The sequence below is a fragment of the Ips typographus genome, linkage group LG12 (assembly GCF_016097725.1).
Source record: "Ips typographus isolate SLU linkage group LG12, UJ_Ityp_2.0, whole genome shotgun sequence".
Classification (NCBI taxonomy): domain Eukaryota; kingdom Metazoa; phylum Arthropoda; class Insecta; order Coleoptera; family Curculionidae; genus Ips; species Ips typographus.
The window spans coordinates 3,718,054-3,734,847 of NC_138433.1; the positions used below are offsets into that span (position 1 = coordinate 3,718,054).

Below are 16,794 nucleotides of genomic sequence, written 5' to 3' on the forward strand. Positions count from 1 at the left end.
TATGTGAGTACGACCGGGCTATGTGTGGCAATGTCGCGGCCTGAAGGCCCACAACTGAGGCATACGTACTCGGCAATAGGGAATGCCGGATTCCCAATGCGGCAGTAATGCGCAGGAGCTGCTAGTCCAACAGTCCAGGCCAAATGCCCATCAACACGCCAAGCAGTACTCACCACCATAACGCCCCGGTTGGCAGCTCTGAATATACAACGCCCGAAACCAATTTACTTTCCGCCGAGGTCGATGCCGACCAGCCTTAGGGCCGTGACGATCCACTCTGGGATGCTGTCGCCATACCGTCCCCGCATGTAGTCTTTAATAAATGCCGGAAAATTATCGTTCAAAATGTGTGTCCGAATTCTTTGCATGAGCCGGCGCATGTAGTAGAGATTGTGGGCAGACATGAGCATGCAAAATATCGGCGTGCCCTTGATCGTCGCGAGGTAGGCCCTCGAATACTTCCCGCAGGTCGTGCAGCCGCAGTCCCAGCTGATTGGCTGCAGGTCGCACAGCAGCGCGTTGTAAATGGCGAGATCGCCCGAGTCGCGGAATGCCCGGCCAAACCGGGCGGTGCGCGTGGGATAGACACAGTCGGACATGTCTGTGCCGAGCGCACAGCACACAACCACGTCCTCGGGGTAGCCCACGCCCATCAGGTACCGCGGCATGCCGGGCGGCAGGTGCTTGCAGCAGTTGTACACCGTTCTGCAGAAGTCATTCTTGTCCTCGCCCCCGCTTAGTCCGCCGATGACCAGGCCCACTGGCCTCCTTTTCAGTATTTGCTCGATGCTTTTGATTCTCAGGTCGTCCTCCAGCCCGCCCTGTATTATCGGAAATATTACCTGGCCGTTGCGGAACTGTATAAGCGGCGCATCACGCTCTCCGGCACCCGCGGGGGCATCGCCTGCCGCAAGCTTGGCGCGCTTTACACTGCCGTCGGACGAAGCAGCGCCCGCCGCACCAGGGCTGCCAAGCGGTGCATCCTCTGCGGAGTAGCCGCCGCAGCCCATGCTGGAAGTGCCGCAGGCATTATTTAACGCATTTTCGGCTGCTGCCCCAGACTGCCCACAGGGGGAGCCTTGCTCGCAGGTTTTATTGATATGGATGATGGCCCGGTCGAGCCATTCGATAGAGCGGGTAATGGCGCGCTCGTGGAGGGCACGCGGCATCATCGGATTGACCACATCGTCCAGCTGCGTCATAATGTCGGCGCCCAGGCACATCTGGATGTCCATAGAGTCCTCGGGCGTGAACAGCTTTCCGTCGAATATCACCCCCTCATCAACGACCTTGACATTTGGGAGGGACTGGATCTGGAACCCGCCAGAGTCGGTGAGCATCGACCTTCCCCACCCCATAAACCCCTTGATGTTCCTGCCCAGGCACCTGAGGTGGTAGGTGTTGCTCAGGATGATCTCTTCCTCCAAGTGTGCTGGCTGCACGCCGCGCATGGCGCCGTACGTCGCCACCGGCATGAACACAGGTAGATGGAGCGTGTTCCTGTCCAGTCGGAATGTGGAAACACGGGCGTTGGTGGTCCCGCACGTCTTTACGACCTTGAACTCTCCGAACATACCGGTGCTCAATTTTTTAATTTTTTCAAAATTTACCGTGCAGCAACGGCGCTGGGGTGCGTAGAGATGGTAAAATTCCGGCTGCGGGAGGCTGGCCGCATGCCGTATATGCTGGTGATGTCTGCTTACCGTAGACAGTGCGGAGATTGCAAGAAGGTTTAAGCTGTTGCATACTCCATCCCGAGAGAAGAGCTTTCCGCGGAGCAATACCGCCGAAATAGCCAGTGGCCGTCGCAAGGATATTTATTTGCCAAGCACACTATTTGTAATTGGGTGCCGGAGAACAGCCCGCCTGATATATCATTGAGCAGCAGGGATTCTTCGAACCGTCGTACCTCCGCCCTGTTATCAGGGGCTCCCGCGGATGAATCTATACTGCAGAGGGCCAAATATTCGCCGGGCTTCTTCGGCAGGCCATCCACATCCAGTAGTAGAAGCTGGCATCTGCTGGGCGCCACAGTCCCGCCTGGCCGGCAGCTAGCGCCACCGCGCTCCATGGACCGCCAATGGACGCCGAGGCAGATATCGCAAATTTTTACAGGCCAGGGATGAACAGCACGCAGGGCAAGGAGCAGGAATTGCTCACACTCCTGGACAATCTCGAAAAGAGCTACAATCCACAGTCGCCGGCCTATGAGCGTCCGGCGAACTTCCCCGCCCAACTGTGGGAGCAGGCACTCCTGCCGGACCGCTCGCTCATGCCGGTGATCCTGAACAAGTCGCAGATAGATGAGCGCAAGGCGATGCAGAATGACCTTGCACAGAAGATAAACGATTCGCGTGCAGGCATCTTCAAGAAGATAGAGGCGCTCTGTCTGAAGCGCGAGACACTGCGGGGGCGGCTCGAGGCCGTCGTCAGGAAGTACAGGACGGCTGCCGGACAGTACCTGCTTGGGGAGCCCAACGATGATGCCAACAAGATATCGGCGGATGTCTTCAGCCGGGAGCCCTACTCCATAAGGAGCTCCCATGCGGAGCTGCTGGAGTGTCTCGCCAAAATGAAGGCGCGGCTGATGGCGCTCGAGGCCGGCGTTGGCGAGTCCCTCAGCATGCACGAGAAGAGGCACATAAAGGAGTACCAGCTCGATATGCAATAAATAGGCTATTTGTTATATTTCTTGCGGAGAATGATAGACAGCACGGGTGTCTTAGCGCCGCGGTGCAGGCCTTTAGGGGGCTGAGTTGTCGGCCAGGCAGTGCCCTGTGGATGCATGCCATATGGCCCAAGTTTATCGCTAGTTGCGGGCACCGATGCCGTCTATGTCGTAGAAAGGACTTGCCACGAATAGGCTTTATTTAAAAACTTGGGTATGCCTCAACAATCTATTTAAACGCAATGGCAGTGTCCATCGCAAGGGTGCGCCAGCATTGGCAGGGTAACGGCCTATGCCTTTGGGGCATTTCTGCTTTTACACAATATGGTGGACATGGATAGGCCACGTGAACAGGTTTACGGCGTATCGTCGCGGTCTGCCGCTCTCCAGCAGTCTGACAGCCGCTATGTAGAGCCGCAAAAATTTTACCCCGATGATTATTCCCATTCGCTGCTTCACGTGCAACAAGGAGATATCCAGCCGGTACTCCCAGTACTTGGACAGGCGGAGGGACGGCGTGCCTGCCGCTGCCGCGCTGGACGAGTTGGGCATGACTAGAATCTGCTGCAGGCGGATGTACTTGGGGCACGTGGATATAGCCGACCAGCTCCTTAACTTCGAGAAGCATGAGCTGTAAAGCGACCGCCCAATGCGGCAGTACATCTCACATTGTAAACTGGTTTAAGCAAACAACTGTGGCCTTTCGGAATCGGGTAGCCCCTTTTCTCTTCTTTCCGCAACTGCCGCGATGTGCTTAGGCAGAGATATGTGGGCCGGCGGAGCGCCGCGGTATTAGCATTGCTGTTCTGCAGGAGCGCCGGCCACACCTCCGCTGGCTAAGTTCATAAGTAACCCATGCGCACAGAGCGCCACGGTGCTCAGCTATAGTGAATACCCCGGCGTTTCAAGGATTTTCATGCGGCAATCAGCGGGCGGTATTTTGTGCAGCAGTCGTGGGCCGCGAGAAGTGACCTGGCCTTCTCATTGATGCGCCGCGATGATCTACGTCCACCGCGGACGCAGCCCAATAAACAGGGGGCCGTTCCAGTGATTCCGGCACTGATAAAGTAACCGCCGCGAGGCAAAACAGGGCACCGCCGAGAAGAGCGCTCGTATTTAGGTAGAATGCCTGCGTAGGACATTCCGCGCCATCTCAAGCAAAAAGGCAGGCGCCCCCGAGGCATTCAAACGCAATTTATTCTCTACGCGAAGATGTTTTTGAACCGCTCATGCAGGGTCGAGTAGACAACCTTGAGCTTCCGCAGCCTCTCGTCCGCCGAGCCGCAGTGCGTCTCTATCAGGGCGATAAAACTGCTGAGCATGTAATCGATATTATAGAGCGACTGCCACAGGTCGCCTTCGCTGACCCTGTTGCGGACGGAGACGCGTCCCGTCGAGCCGTGGTGGTAGAAGTCGTAAATGTAGGAGTTTTTCGGGCAGTCCAGGCTGTACAGGAATGACTTCACGTAGTGCAGCGGCGCACTGCACATATTGCTGAGCGTGCGCAGCTGGGGGCTGTAAAAATGGCGCAGGTCCGAGCGATAGGCGTTGTTCACCGCCGCCAAAAATGCCGCTGCCTCGCCGCCAGCGGCTCCAGCACCGTCTCCGACGCGCAGGGCCTCACCTCGAACAGATGTGCCACCACCCTCATGAATCCCTGCTGATCCCACGGTATCTTGTCTAGGTGGAACATGAGACCGAACAGAAAAATGGACGGATCCTCGCACCGGTTGGAGACGAACAGATCCCAGAGGTAGCTTGAGCTGTGCAAAAACGGGTACGCCGCCTTCTGGTAGTCGACAAGCGCCCTCCGCGCCTGTGGATCTCTGAAGCACCCAAACGAGTATGCATCACTCCCGGGATCCCCCTGCCCGGCAGAGCCGTCGGCGTAGTTCGAGCCCAGAAGAGGGCTCGCCACCAGAGAGTCCTCTATCTTTTCACCAGTTCAGGGGCAGCAGCGGGCTGTGCCCCGGCCGCGCACCTTCGTCGCCTGGCTCGTCGCCGGTGGCGACCGACAGCTTGCCCAGCGCCCCCGTGTTGTCGGCAGCCGATTCCCGGGGGTGTGCGCGATAGACATACGGCTTGAGCTCGCAGAACCTTTCGCTGTGCATCACGAGGGTGTGCTCGCGCCCCTTCGCGCTCTCGATATCCCCGAACCATTTGTAGAACTCGTCGAGATTGCCTATCGTCGCCGAGAGGAGCAAAAACGGCCACCGCGCAAGGTGTATTATCCTCTCGATGGAAAGCCCGATCGCCTCGTCGTTGATCTTGTGCACCTCGTCGATGATGATGTACTTGATGCTGGCGCACTCGCGGCTCGCGAGCAGGGACTCCAGCATGCAGGGGATCGTTATCAGGATCTGGCAGTTGAACGGCTCAGAGCACCTGTCCGCCATCAGCGTCCCCTGGAGCACCATCCTGCAGTTCTTTGGATTGAAGCGCGCGTAGATGTCTGCCGACACCTGGTTGGCAAGCGCCTTGGTGGGCAGGCAGAACACGACGACATCGGTGTCTGAGCTCTTTAGGACACTCTCGATCGCATAGAAGCAGATGAACGTCTTGCCGGAGGACGTGGGCGCGGCCACGATAGCTGACTTACTCGCGTCGACGGCATCCAGCAGCTGCACCTGCCACCGGTCGGGATCGAACGGCACACGGCTGTCCTTCCTGGTGCCGAGCGTCCTCTTCAGATGGTCGCCCGTGTATTTCAGCTGGAAGTAGATGTCGATGTCGCTCGGCGCCGACGTTGCCTTGGTCTTGAACGCGAGCGAAACATCGGGGACGTCGTACTTCTCGATTATCTCGTGCACCGTAGCCTCGAAGCCTGCATCCACCAGCTTGCCCAGCACAAACTCGAGCTCCACCTGCCAGCCCCGATGGCAAGCTCCGCGGCCTTGGAGGCCTTCTTCGGCCGCTCCTCGCCTCTGGGGCTGCAGTTCTTGTCGATAAAGCCCAGACATGCGAGGTACAGCGGGACAAGCACGCGCTCGTCGACCGTCGTGCTCCTCTGCTCGAGCCTCCAAACATCCATGTAGAGCTCGATCTTCAGCAGCGACAGCTTGTTGTTGATATAGTCGTTGTCGATCTTGATGCTCTCAACATAGGCGCGCTTCGCCGCCAGACTGCTCAGCCTCGAGTAGTTCGTGTAAAACCCCCGCAGCCATGTGTTTGCCGACTTCTCCTTCTCACTGCGTATCCGCGCCGCGTTCTCCTCCATAATTCTCTGCGTCTTGGCAGAGACCTTCTTTGCCGGCTCGCCGGCCTTCCTCGACTCGGGCACCGTTGAGTACTGGAAGGCCCTGTCGTACATGCTGAGGGCAGACCGTCTTATGTTCGCCAGGTGCTTCAGGTTCTGCTTCTCGGGTATCGGCGGCATTATCAGGTCCAGGTCCTTGCCGCCCCACGGTATGGATGGGACATCCTCGTAGGCCGGCCTGTCTGTCGCACCAGCACTGCCCGCAACCCTTCGCGCGCCGTGGAATATCCTGCCGTCGAAGAGCAGCTTGCTGTTCGCCAAGTTATACCTGAACATTTCCACAGCCACGGCCGGGTCAACCGTCTCGGACATCTCGCCAAACTCATACTCCACACCGTCCGCATTGAATTCTCTGTTCATCGAATCGGCACTGTATCCGCGCCTCTGCAGGTACTCCGCCACAGCAGCGCCGCAGCCTGCGCCCGCCGCACGCCCGTCTTCAGGCGCGGCCTCAAGCGCGTAGTGCGCATCCGGCTCGAGCGTCGCAGACGGCCTGGAAATGTTGCAGCTGGCATATGGGTAAATAAAGACCAGCGACTCGAGCAGGCCCACATAGAGGCCCACCGCATTGCAGTAGGTAATGAGCCGCCCCCGCCCTGCCGATGACAGGAGCAGCGCAATCCTGTCCTCGCCCACCGCCCTGCTGATGTCCGCGTAGCTGACAAAGATGCCGTCATCCACTGTCTGGAGAATGAGATCGAACCAGGGATTGCCGGTGTATTCATAGTAGAAGCGCAGGTCCTGGAGGGCCGACGCATGCAGATTTTGGACCGCGTAGCGGAGGTGCGCAAGCACTGTGCCTGTCGGGAGCTGCTCAAGTATAAGCCCATACCGCTGCAGGGCATCCAATATGAGGCCATTTACATCAACTATTATGTAGCCGATGCCCGTAAACGTCGATGTAATGTTGGTAAACACCGTATCCCGGGGCGAAAAGCCGCCACTCGGCCCGGCAGCCGGGCTGCCGATGCCGCCGGCCGGAAAATTTTTGTAATATTGAAGGCTTACCGGTTTGCGGAAGCGCGATGCGATGCACACAGGCGCGGCTCCGACTACCGAGGGCGAGCATTTCCCCACATCTCTAGCCGCCGTTGCCCCTGCATCTCCAAAAATTGCTCGAAGGTAGCAGTGGGCCGCCAGGTCTTGGCTTTAAATTTACTAAATAAGTTGTCCCCACGACCAATATCTGCTGTGCCGTGTTTATGCCGCTCCGTCCATTCGTCCCGGAAGGGGGCTGCGGGATGGCCCCAGGAGTAGTGTGTCTCGGCTTCGGGGTACGCCCGTAGACGCGCCCGCCAGTCTGGCTAGGCATGCACGGTCCGGATGGGCGGTGATTGGTCGCCTCCCGGCGATAAATAAGCACGTGGCACGGGCAGGAGACCAATTGCTGCGGTGCGCCCACCCCCAGCACCAATGGCCACTGCGGCACCAATCCACATCCAAAAAATTTCTAGGCCCGCAGGCTATGACCACCAAGGTGAAGGTGTACGCCATAAAACTGCCGCTCACGACCAAGGAGTGGCGGAAGGGAAGCCGCTACATCCTCACGAAGCTGACGACCTCGGAGGTCCAGATTGTGTACCACACCATGTCCCAGGAGAGCGACTGCATCACGACCAAGACCCACAAGGTCCTGGATGTGAAGAACAAGGTGCCGTACATCATAAGGAAGCTCATACCCGACAGTGCCTGCGTGGTGGACGAGTTCTCGACCAACATAGACTCGATAGTCACCACGCTGAACGACCCGTCCGGGAACACGGCGACAGGCCAGGTTTACAACATTGAAACAAAGCTTGCGAACCGGGACGGGATAATCGAGCATGTGGATGTGGAGCACGAGGCGGTTGTGGAGCCGGAGAACATGGGTGGCGTGGTGAACCAGCTCGGAAATATCGACGCCAACGAGCAGATGGCATCCAGAGAGGACGGGACGGAGGGCAAGGTGCACATCAAGGTGAGAGACAATGAGGGGAGGAAGTGTAACATAGTTAGTTGAAGTTGTAACAGTTCATTGACATGCATAGCTAAGTATTCTTATTAATCGTATTGCATCAATCGTAGGCGTCGTTCGATGCGAGGGTTCCGGACGGGCAGGCGGGAGCGTCTTCCGGCCAGTCGAGCCTGTCCTCCGCAAGCGGGCTCCGCTAGTTCCTGAACAGGTGCACGACCGTCTACAAGAACCGGTGCTTCGATGCCAGCACCTTCAGCCTGGAGGTGCACACCATAGGGGCCGAGGAGCCCCAGAAGGATCCGTTTAAGCTGGACGTGGTCCACAAGAGCGAGTGGATTGACTTCAGGAGCTACAATAAGGTGAACCTGGCGACGGTGGGGGATCGGGACTACTCCGGGGAGTGGTAGAAGTCCTTCCCAAGCATGATTGTCTATAAATGCGTGGAGGTGTCGATTAATAAGTTTGGGCTCGGATGGGTCGCTGGGGAGGTCGACAAGATGATACGGAACCTGCTGGTGTCCGTGCAGCAGAAGATTATCGAGACATACGACGAGTGGGTCGACTTGTCAGAGGAGAGTATCCAGCAGCTGGAGAGCGAGATGGTTAAGAAGTTTATTTTAAAGGTCGAATAAATTGTTGATGTTTAGGACATCCTTTGTGCGCTGTTTTTATACTGCCAGTGGGCCGCAGCCGAGCACCATTCGACGGTCCCGGAGGCGGGGACGGCCGTGCTGCACTAAACAGGCGCCAACGTAGGCGGACAAATGGCAGCCCGGCAGAAGTTGGCCGCAAACCCAAGCCGCCTGCTGGGGCCGTCACAGAGGAAAACTGCCGCTGGATGCAGCAAGTAGGTAAGTGTTGAGATTAATAGAATACTTTATTCCTCCCTGGGATCCTCGCTGGCGCGCTTCTTGGCAGCCCTGCTCTTCCTGTAGCCGGCTATCGAGCTCGACGGGTTTATCTCGATATGGCCCTCGTTCTTGCTGCGGACCACAACCGACGGCTTGTCGACAACCTTCCCCTTCACCACAATGTGCTTGTGGTTGATGAGGAGCCTCGCGTGGTGGATGTTGCGGGCGATGCCTGCGCGCAGGACCAGGCTCTGGAGCCTCCTGCTCAGATAGGAGCTGAGGTCGAAGTTGAGGACCACCCTGAGACTGGCGCGGATGGACTCCTCGTCATTGAAGCCCACGCTGGACATTATGCCGTTGCGGCAGAGACGGTTGAGGAGCGCCCTGCCCTGGGTCATGAACTCCTTGTGATTGGTGGAGGTGAGGAGGTTACGGGCGTGCTTCTTGTCGCTCCGCGCGGTCGCAAGCACCGTCCACAGCTCGCGCTTGTTCTTCAGGCCGTACGTGCCAAGCAGGTACAGCTCCTTTACGAGGCGATCCTTCTCCCAGGGATTGCGTGGATGTGCGGCAATTTTCCTGCTGCGGATGACAGTGCCCATGCTGGGGCAGGCCAAACTGAGAAATTTTCAGAGCGACAAAATTTTCAAAAATTTTAGCGAGTGTGCCTCAGGGAAGGCGCTCGTGGCCTTTAGAGCACCCGGACTCCTCACCAGCCTTTGCACCGTGGGTGAGGACCCTCCACATCTCCTAAAATGCATTAAATCCAGCCGGGCGCGCGCACTACTTTTCTGCGTGGGCCGTTCCAAAGCCCTCACGGCTCTACTAAAACCTGGCTCATTGCCAAACAACGGACCAGTGCAATACTTTTAATCGCGCAGGCAGGCTACCAGCGGCTGGTACTGCCGACGAATTTATTATTTATCTTGCCGCTCGGTATCAAACATCCCCCTCAGGCTGCTCCGCCCTTTATGGGCTGGCGCCGCAGCTGAGGCCTGGCCAGCTGCATTTGGCCACCTGTGTGGGAGAGACGGCAGCAGTCAGCACTAAAACGCATTGGTCTACCTTAAAAACAGGCAGCCAAGTGCCAGGGACAGGTCTTGCTGTACAATACATTTAATCCATAGGCTTCGAGCATTCCTTGATGCTGCAGATCGTGTCTCCCCTTACCATGCCCTCGGAGTAGCCGGGCGCGTTTTCAATGCCCGCCAGTGATATGTTGGCGTGCGCATCGTATCCCTCGAGCACGCCCACGAGCTCGTGGCTGCCCCTCAGGGCGACCCTGACTCTCCTGTTCAGCAGCGGCTCCAGGTCGGGGACGTTCGACCTCGGCATGGGCTAACTCTTTATGTAAAATTTCGCCGTGTTAAATTCCACGAGCGGCGGCCCCCGGCGCCTGATATTGCACTGCGGGCCGCACATAGCACTGGCGCAGCGCCTGGGAATCCCTAGAAAATTTTTGCAAAAATTTGCCACCCACACGCAAATGAAGAGCAACGGATACCGCAGGGGCACCAGAAAGCTGTTCGCGAAGGGCTTCAAGAAGCACGGGCAGCCGCACGTCGGCAAGATTCTCCAGAAGTTCTACGTAGGGGATTACGTCGACTGCAAGGTAGACTCGAGCGTCGTCAAGGGCATGCCGCACAAGTACTACCACGGCAAGACAGGCATCGTGTACAATGCCAATCCCTACTCGTACGGTGTGATTTTCCACAGAAGAGTCGGCGGCAAGTACATCGAGAGGACCATGCACATCCGCGTTGAGCATCTGACGAAGAGCCGCTGCAACGAGGACTCCAAGCGCCGCTATGCGGAGTACACCAAGAAGCTGCTGGAGGCGCGTGCTGGCAACACGGAGTTTGTGCCCATAAAGAGGATGCCCGAGGGGCCCAAGCCCGCGTTCAGTGTCTCTAGGAAGAATAACACCATTATTGAGCTGGTTGAGAAGAAGCACACTCCGCTATTCTAATAAAGTATTCTAACAGCTGTTTTTATGACCCGCCGCCTGTGCGGCTGGGGCTGCGGGCGGGCGGCTTCTTTTAAGGCCTGTCGGGGCGATTGCGCCCGCTGCCGAGTGGCGCATGGGTGCGGAGACGTGCAGCTGGCAGCTTCAGTTGTGGGTCGCTTAGGCTGCGGCACACAGTCCATTTGCGCTCACATAGGGTATAGGAGATGGCGAGGAGCAGTAAATTGAATAACCTCACGGCAACGGCGCCTAGGTCTATTGCTGTGAGGCCTTGTGTGGCTTACTCTGCATCCTTGCGCATGGGCGGGCGAACGGTGCAGAGCTTGCCCGCGCCTCTGTTGGGGCATCTTAACACCCACGGTGGCCTATTGTACAAAGATGCACAGCCCTGCTGCATGCCCGGTGCCCCAGTTTCCTGCTGTGCCAAGGCGGCCCTGCCTCTTCATTCTCCGGATGCGCGTTTATTATTGTAGATAGCCAGGGTAAATAGAGAGCCCATGTTCGCTGGGCTGCTGGATGTCATTGATAAAATTGAATGGGCGGAAAACGCGCCACGGCAGAAGAATAGGCGGTCCAGGTTTCTGGTGCGGCCGGAGGAGGACGGCAGTGAGAGCCGCGTGCGCAAGCGCCCGATCCGATCGGTGTCGGGCATGCTCCTCCTCTCTGCGCCGGCCACACAGAGCGACTCGCCCTCCAAAAATTTGCCAGAGAGGGCTGAGCGCGGGGATGCAGCGCTGGCGGTGCTCACCGAGGCAGCAGCTGGGCTGGCGCAGCGCAGTGCGCGAGCAGCCAGGAGCGGGCTGCACAGGGCGGCCCTGTGCCTGAGCCCGGCCACAATCATCGGGTACATCCACATCATTCTAAATGCCTTCATGCTGGCGGCGGTGCTGTATATTATTTCGTACATGCTGTACTTTATCACGGTGGACGTAGTTTACAAAATACATCTGAGAAAGGAGGAGGCGAGGGCCCTCATCGCGGAGGCCAAAAGGCTCTACATCATCAACAGATGCGACCCCACGACCCGCGTGCCCGCCCTCGAAACCCAGTGTGGCGAGTGGGACTGCGTCGCCCGCAACGGCCTGCCTGGAATCAGGTATACCAAGATAGTCGTGAAGGTCGTTGCAGATGTCCTCGAGGGCTTCCTTTCGAAGTTTAGTATTAGGAGCTACGGTGTGTTTGCCTTCCTCCTGGTTGTTTATCTGCTGTTCAGGAAATAGTGCCGGCTCAAGTAATTTCTGGGGTGCGCGCAAAGACGGCGCTGCACATGGGATCCGGGGAGTAAATAAATTTATCGGGCTGCGTTTTCCGTGTGTCGAGCCCCCGTATTTTGTCGGTTGCGTACCCTTGGATTGCCGGCTATCGTCCTGGGCTGGTGCGGATGCAGGGCCTAGTGCGAGTATAATATATAGCCATTCTGAAGCAAAGATTTCGGGGTATATGCATCATTAGCGGTGGCAATCGCAGGAGTGCCGGCCCCATGCCCATTTGCGAAGCGAAGCAGTAGTATACGTGCTGTATTGCCGAGCGCAGCTCTTGCTTTTATTTCTGCATCCGCCGCCATCATTTATGGGATGATCTAAAACCATTGGTATTTATTTAATAAATGTAGACAACATTTTATTTGTATCAGCATGATGAACCTGTTGATCAAATACCTAGGCGCGCATAATTTCTGCTCCAAATGGCATGTCTCCTGCTATTTTTGATTTCTATTTTAGCACAGGGCTCTAACTGACCCTAAATAGACGCTTCCAGATCATTTACCCGCAGGCTTGTGCGTATAATCTAGGGGCGCTTGCACCCCGGGCAGTGGACCCGCAGAAAATGCACGCCGGGAAGGGAATAGCCCACCGAGTAATTTGTGGCACATCCGGCTGCACAGCGGTGGGCCGCAGCGTCGAATGACTTTGCAAGAGAAGGAGACCCAGGCTGGGCGCCGCTCAGTCTGCTATCTTTACAGCGAGGGTCGCAGCCCTTTTGCATGAACGGCACTCCATGGTGCCCAGGCTGCCTGCGTGTGTGTATTTACAGAACACCTTTATTAATCATTATTTTGAAGATTTAAAACCTTAGATTGAATCTATCATTTGTAATATATGTATAAACCAAAACCTATGATTTAATTAATCTTAAAAATACCACTATTTTTATTTGGGGAAATATGCCCATATGCTGAGCGTGTACACGGCCTTGATCATCGCTGCCCACAGGGTAGGTGCGGTGCTTTATCCCGATGTGCAGAATTTAAGAACGCAGGAAGCAGAGGGGCTCCAAGACAGCACCAAAGGGCCTCAAAACCCACACCCGGAGATGGAGATGGAGGGGTGCCCCGTTGGGACAGGTGGCCAGAGGTGCACAGAGGAGCCACCTCTGGCCCTGGCGCTTGGCCCTGAATTTAGAGTGCTGTGCCAGGGTCATCTATTATAGCCCGTACTCAGAGCAGGGCGAGGAGCCTGAGGAACCGCCACCAGAGCCGGCTGAAGAGGAGCCTGCTCCGGGTCCGCAACCTGATAATTCCTCAAAGACCGCAGCGATTTTGTTCAACTACGTCGCAGTCCCCATCTGCATCGGGTGGCTCGCCATGGTAATTGTAGGCTCATTCTATAATCGCAGCGGAGTCCGTCCAGAGTATATGCATGGGTCTTAGACATGTCACATTCCTCTGTGTTGCTGTTACTGGAGCTGTGGAAAGGCACCTGTCCTGGACATATCAAGGCCAAACGGCTGCGCATGGCATTGCTCCTAAATTGGAGGCGCCTTCTGAGAGATTATTATTAAAATTTGCGGCAGCTGTGTCTCCTCTCCAGAACATTCTATTGCTAAAACTCCTCGATGCCAAGCCACGGCAGCTCCCTGCTGCTCGTGTGGAGAGCAACAGTGTTGAGCAAAAATGTAACGCCATACAATAAAGGCTGAGCAAAGGTTGGAGATTGTGATAGGATCGCACGGTTTTATGGCTCGTCGAACTATTATACTGTGGACAATTGCTGCACGGCGGGAGGCGAGGGAGTCAGGCAGAGAGATGCGCCTGTGGATAATGAAAGGTGTTTAGTTGCAGCAGTTTATTTGTGGCGGTATCCCGCCCGGGGTTCCAGCCAGCTGCTGGCACCCTGCGGCTAAACATCCCAGGCAGCATGCCGCCAACAACGCGCAGGACAGACCCCTGGCCTGCCGACGAAAAATAGTGCCTCCACCGAGAATCGAACTCGGACCTACAGATTATGAGACTGTCGTACTAACCGTTATACAATGGGGGCCTGTACTGCAGAAAAAGGCGGTAGTTAAGCGGCCGCACTGGCGCCTATGCATGCCCTGAGTAAGTGGAAGCATAGGCGGCGCCATAAATTGGCCAGGCAGGCCATTTAGCGCCTGGAGGGTAGCCACGGCTTGCTCGGTGGATGGGAGGGCTGGCGCGCCCAAACCTTTAGCGCTTGCTCGGGCAATCGCATCCGGGGGCCCAGGCTGGCGAATGGGCGTCCTGGGTCCAAATATCACTGCGTGCATTGATGCGAGTCCTACGCCCGCGCGGAAATGTGAAACCTGATGGCACAGTACTTGATAATGTGAAACGCACGGAATAACAGAGACATGCGCCTTTCCAGGCACAATGGTCCGGGCTTGGGAGCTGTTGTTAATGTGCGGCGTGCTTGCGCTGGCCGACGACATGCTAACCTCGCTTTCCTTCAAGAATATCCACATTCTGATGGCGCGCCATCCGGAATACGCCATCTCGGAGTGGCTCAGCGGCCCGAAGGCCACCCCATTTGTCGCGGTCCGCGAGGCCCCCGAGTATGCACGCAGGGCACGCATACGCCAGGACGGCGATGCATTCCGAATAGAGATCAACGGACGCCCGGTATGCACCAGCTGGAGCAGCGTTGTGGCGTGCGCGCACGTCCAGCTCTTCAGCGCCGAGTACCATAAGTTCGGCTACAGATTCATGAAGAGTGGGCGCTGCTTGTCGGCGTCCCACGTGCTCACGCTCGAGCCGTGCTCCTCCACCAGGACCGACCAGGAGTTTGTGCTGGTAGACGAGAGCATGCGCTACTGTATAGAAGACGCCCTGTCGACCACCCCCGCGACTGTCGCTGAGCAGCAGAGAAAGAATGCCATTCTCAAAAAGGCCGCGAAAAGTAAAAAGTTCAGTAAGCTTCTCCAAAAGCCGGGACTCGAGGAGGAGATAGCAAAGCTGAAGCCGTCGCCGAAGACAAAGAAAGCCCTCACAAGCCTGTGGAATAAGGGATGGGGGCGCGGCTGGGGCCTTCCCCGGTTCCTGACCACGCGTTCCCGTGATATTTGCAAAACCCCAGTGGGTCTCATGTCTGCCATCCGTCCCCAGGCCATCCTCGCCGCAGCGGGTTCCTTGCGCCTATTGTTTCCACTCGCGGGCCGTCCCACCTATCGAGTGCTCGCATGGTGCGAAATATAGTCTCTCCAACATGGTGCACTTCTCCTCCATACTTATATAGTCAAGCTCCACAGGTGCGCTTTGAGGTGCTGATTTGAAGACATTAATTGTGTGCATTTACTGCCGGCGGGGCCGCTGGCCTGCATCTCCGGGCCGTCCTGCGGGGTGTCCACGGCCAGAGCCCGGGTTGCGCCGTGCATTGCTTCGCCGGCCCGGTCCCCGTGCTCTTGGGCTAGCCCGGCCCAATTATGAAAGTGTTCATGGCACTATATCAACAGAATAATAAAAAATTTCGAGCCTACGAGCCTATGCGAAGCATGCAGGAAGGCGCCACGGACGGACAAGGTTGGTGCCGTTGGTTGCGGCCTAGGCTGCATCTTGAAATTGAGAAGGCGTCCAGGGTCTGCGCCTCGCCGATCAACGCCGCCGTGTACAATGGAATCACGGGGGTTGTCAGCAGCTGCACAGACGATGGAAGAGTAATATTCGCGCGCCTGGAGAGCCTCGAGAGCGGCAAAAGCAATAATCTGTCCTCTGTCCAGCTGGTGGACGGCAGCCTGCGCTGCTTCATATGGGCGAGCAACCACGAATTCCTGGCCACGGGCGCCGGAACGAGCCTGGTTCTTTTCAATATATTGAATCTACGCAGGACGGTCATCGGCGATTGCCACTCCACGATACACGTGCTCAAGCAGCGGAGCGGCACGGTGTATGTGGGGACGTAGGGGGGAAAGGTCGAGCTCTACGATGCGCGCGCCAGCTTCGGCCTCGTGGGGTCTGCCGCGCATGTGCTCCGCAGAGCGCCCCATCCGGTGCAGGATATAGGGATCGCCGGCGATCTGGTATACTCAGCAACTGCGCGCAAGGGCAGGCTGTGGCTCTGGGACATACCGAGAAAGGTTGAGCCACCTGACCCTTTTTAGGGCTTAAGCCGTGTCCATAACCCACCATCCTCACGAAACCACTCTCAAGGGAACCCACCAACCTCCACGTCTCCTAAAATTCCCGGGGAAAGCCGAACCCTGTTTCCTTTTCTTATTCCTTTCTTTTTTTTCCTCTTTCTCTTTTTTTTTTAATCTTCTTTTTTTTTTTCCCTCTTTTTTCCTTCTTTCCTTCTTTTTGTCTTTTTCCCCCTCTCTTTTTTTTCCATTATTTTTTCCTCCTCTTTTTTTTTTATAACTTCTTTTTTTTTTTTTTGCCTTCTCTTTTTTTGTTTTCTTCCATTTTTTTATTCTTTTTTTTTTTTTTTATATCGTTTAACTTCTCCAAAATATACATTGATCTTAACCCTAACATCTTACTTATACTATTTACAATATCTACACCTAAACGTAATTTACAGATACCCTCTCGAGTCTGGTGGACCGGTTATTCCTCCCCCATGACCCCCTCCGCCCAATCATTAACCAAGGCCACATTACCCAGATCCATCTTCCCCTCGCGCCTTAACTGTACGGAGGCCCAGGCTATTCCTCTCTCTCTCATTTCCGTCCTCATCCTCACCCTATCATCCCTCTCACAGACATCAATCACATGCTCACTCGACTCAACCCCTCCACCGCACTCACATTCACCCGTTCCTTCCACCAACTTAAATCTCACCAAGTACTCCCCTAGGTTGCCGTGTCCTGTTAAGAGTTGGGTACCCTTAAAGGACAGCGGCAACCTATCCCTTCCAACCTCCTTACACA

At 56.4% G+C, this 16,794-nt stretch overlaps 2 protein-coding genes, 1 non-coding gene and 1 pseudogene across 3 annotated transcripts; 1 reads left to right on the forward strand and 3 right to left on the reverse strand.

Moving 5' to 3' along the window:
* Window positions 1-224: 224 nt before the first annotated feature.
* Window positions 225-1,574, reverse strand: LOC145736730 (queuine tRNA-ribosyltransferase catalytic subunit 1 pseudogene; annotated as a pseudogene).
* A 7,181-nt stretch (window positions 1,575-8,755) lies between these two features.
* LOC145736321 (uncharacterized) lies at window positions 8,756-9,328 on the reverse strand. Its single transcript, XM_081990659.1, has one exon. The coding sequence runs from the start codon at window positions 9,326-9,328 to the stop codon at window positions 8,756-8,758; it is 573 nt and encodes a 190-aa protein (XP_081846785.1).
* An 884-nt stretch (window positions 9,329-10,212) lies between these two features.
* LOC145736731 (uncharacterized) lies at window positions 10,213-10,695 on the forward strand. The gene has a single exon (XM_081991143.1). The coding sequence runs from the start codon at window positions 10,213-10,215 to the stop codon at window positions 10,693-10,695; it is 483 nt and encodes a 160-aa protein (XP_081847269.1).
* A 3,185-nt stretch (window positions 10,696-13,880) lies between these two features.
* Window positions 13,881-13,952, reverse strand: TRNAM-CAU (transfer RNA methionine (anticodon CAU)). Its single transcript has one exon. It is a non-coding gene; the product is annotated as a tRNA-Met (tRNA).
* Window positions 13,953-16,794: the final 2,842 nt, after the last annotated feature.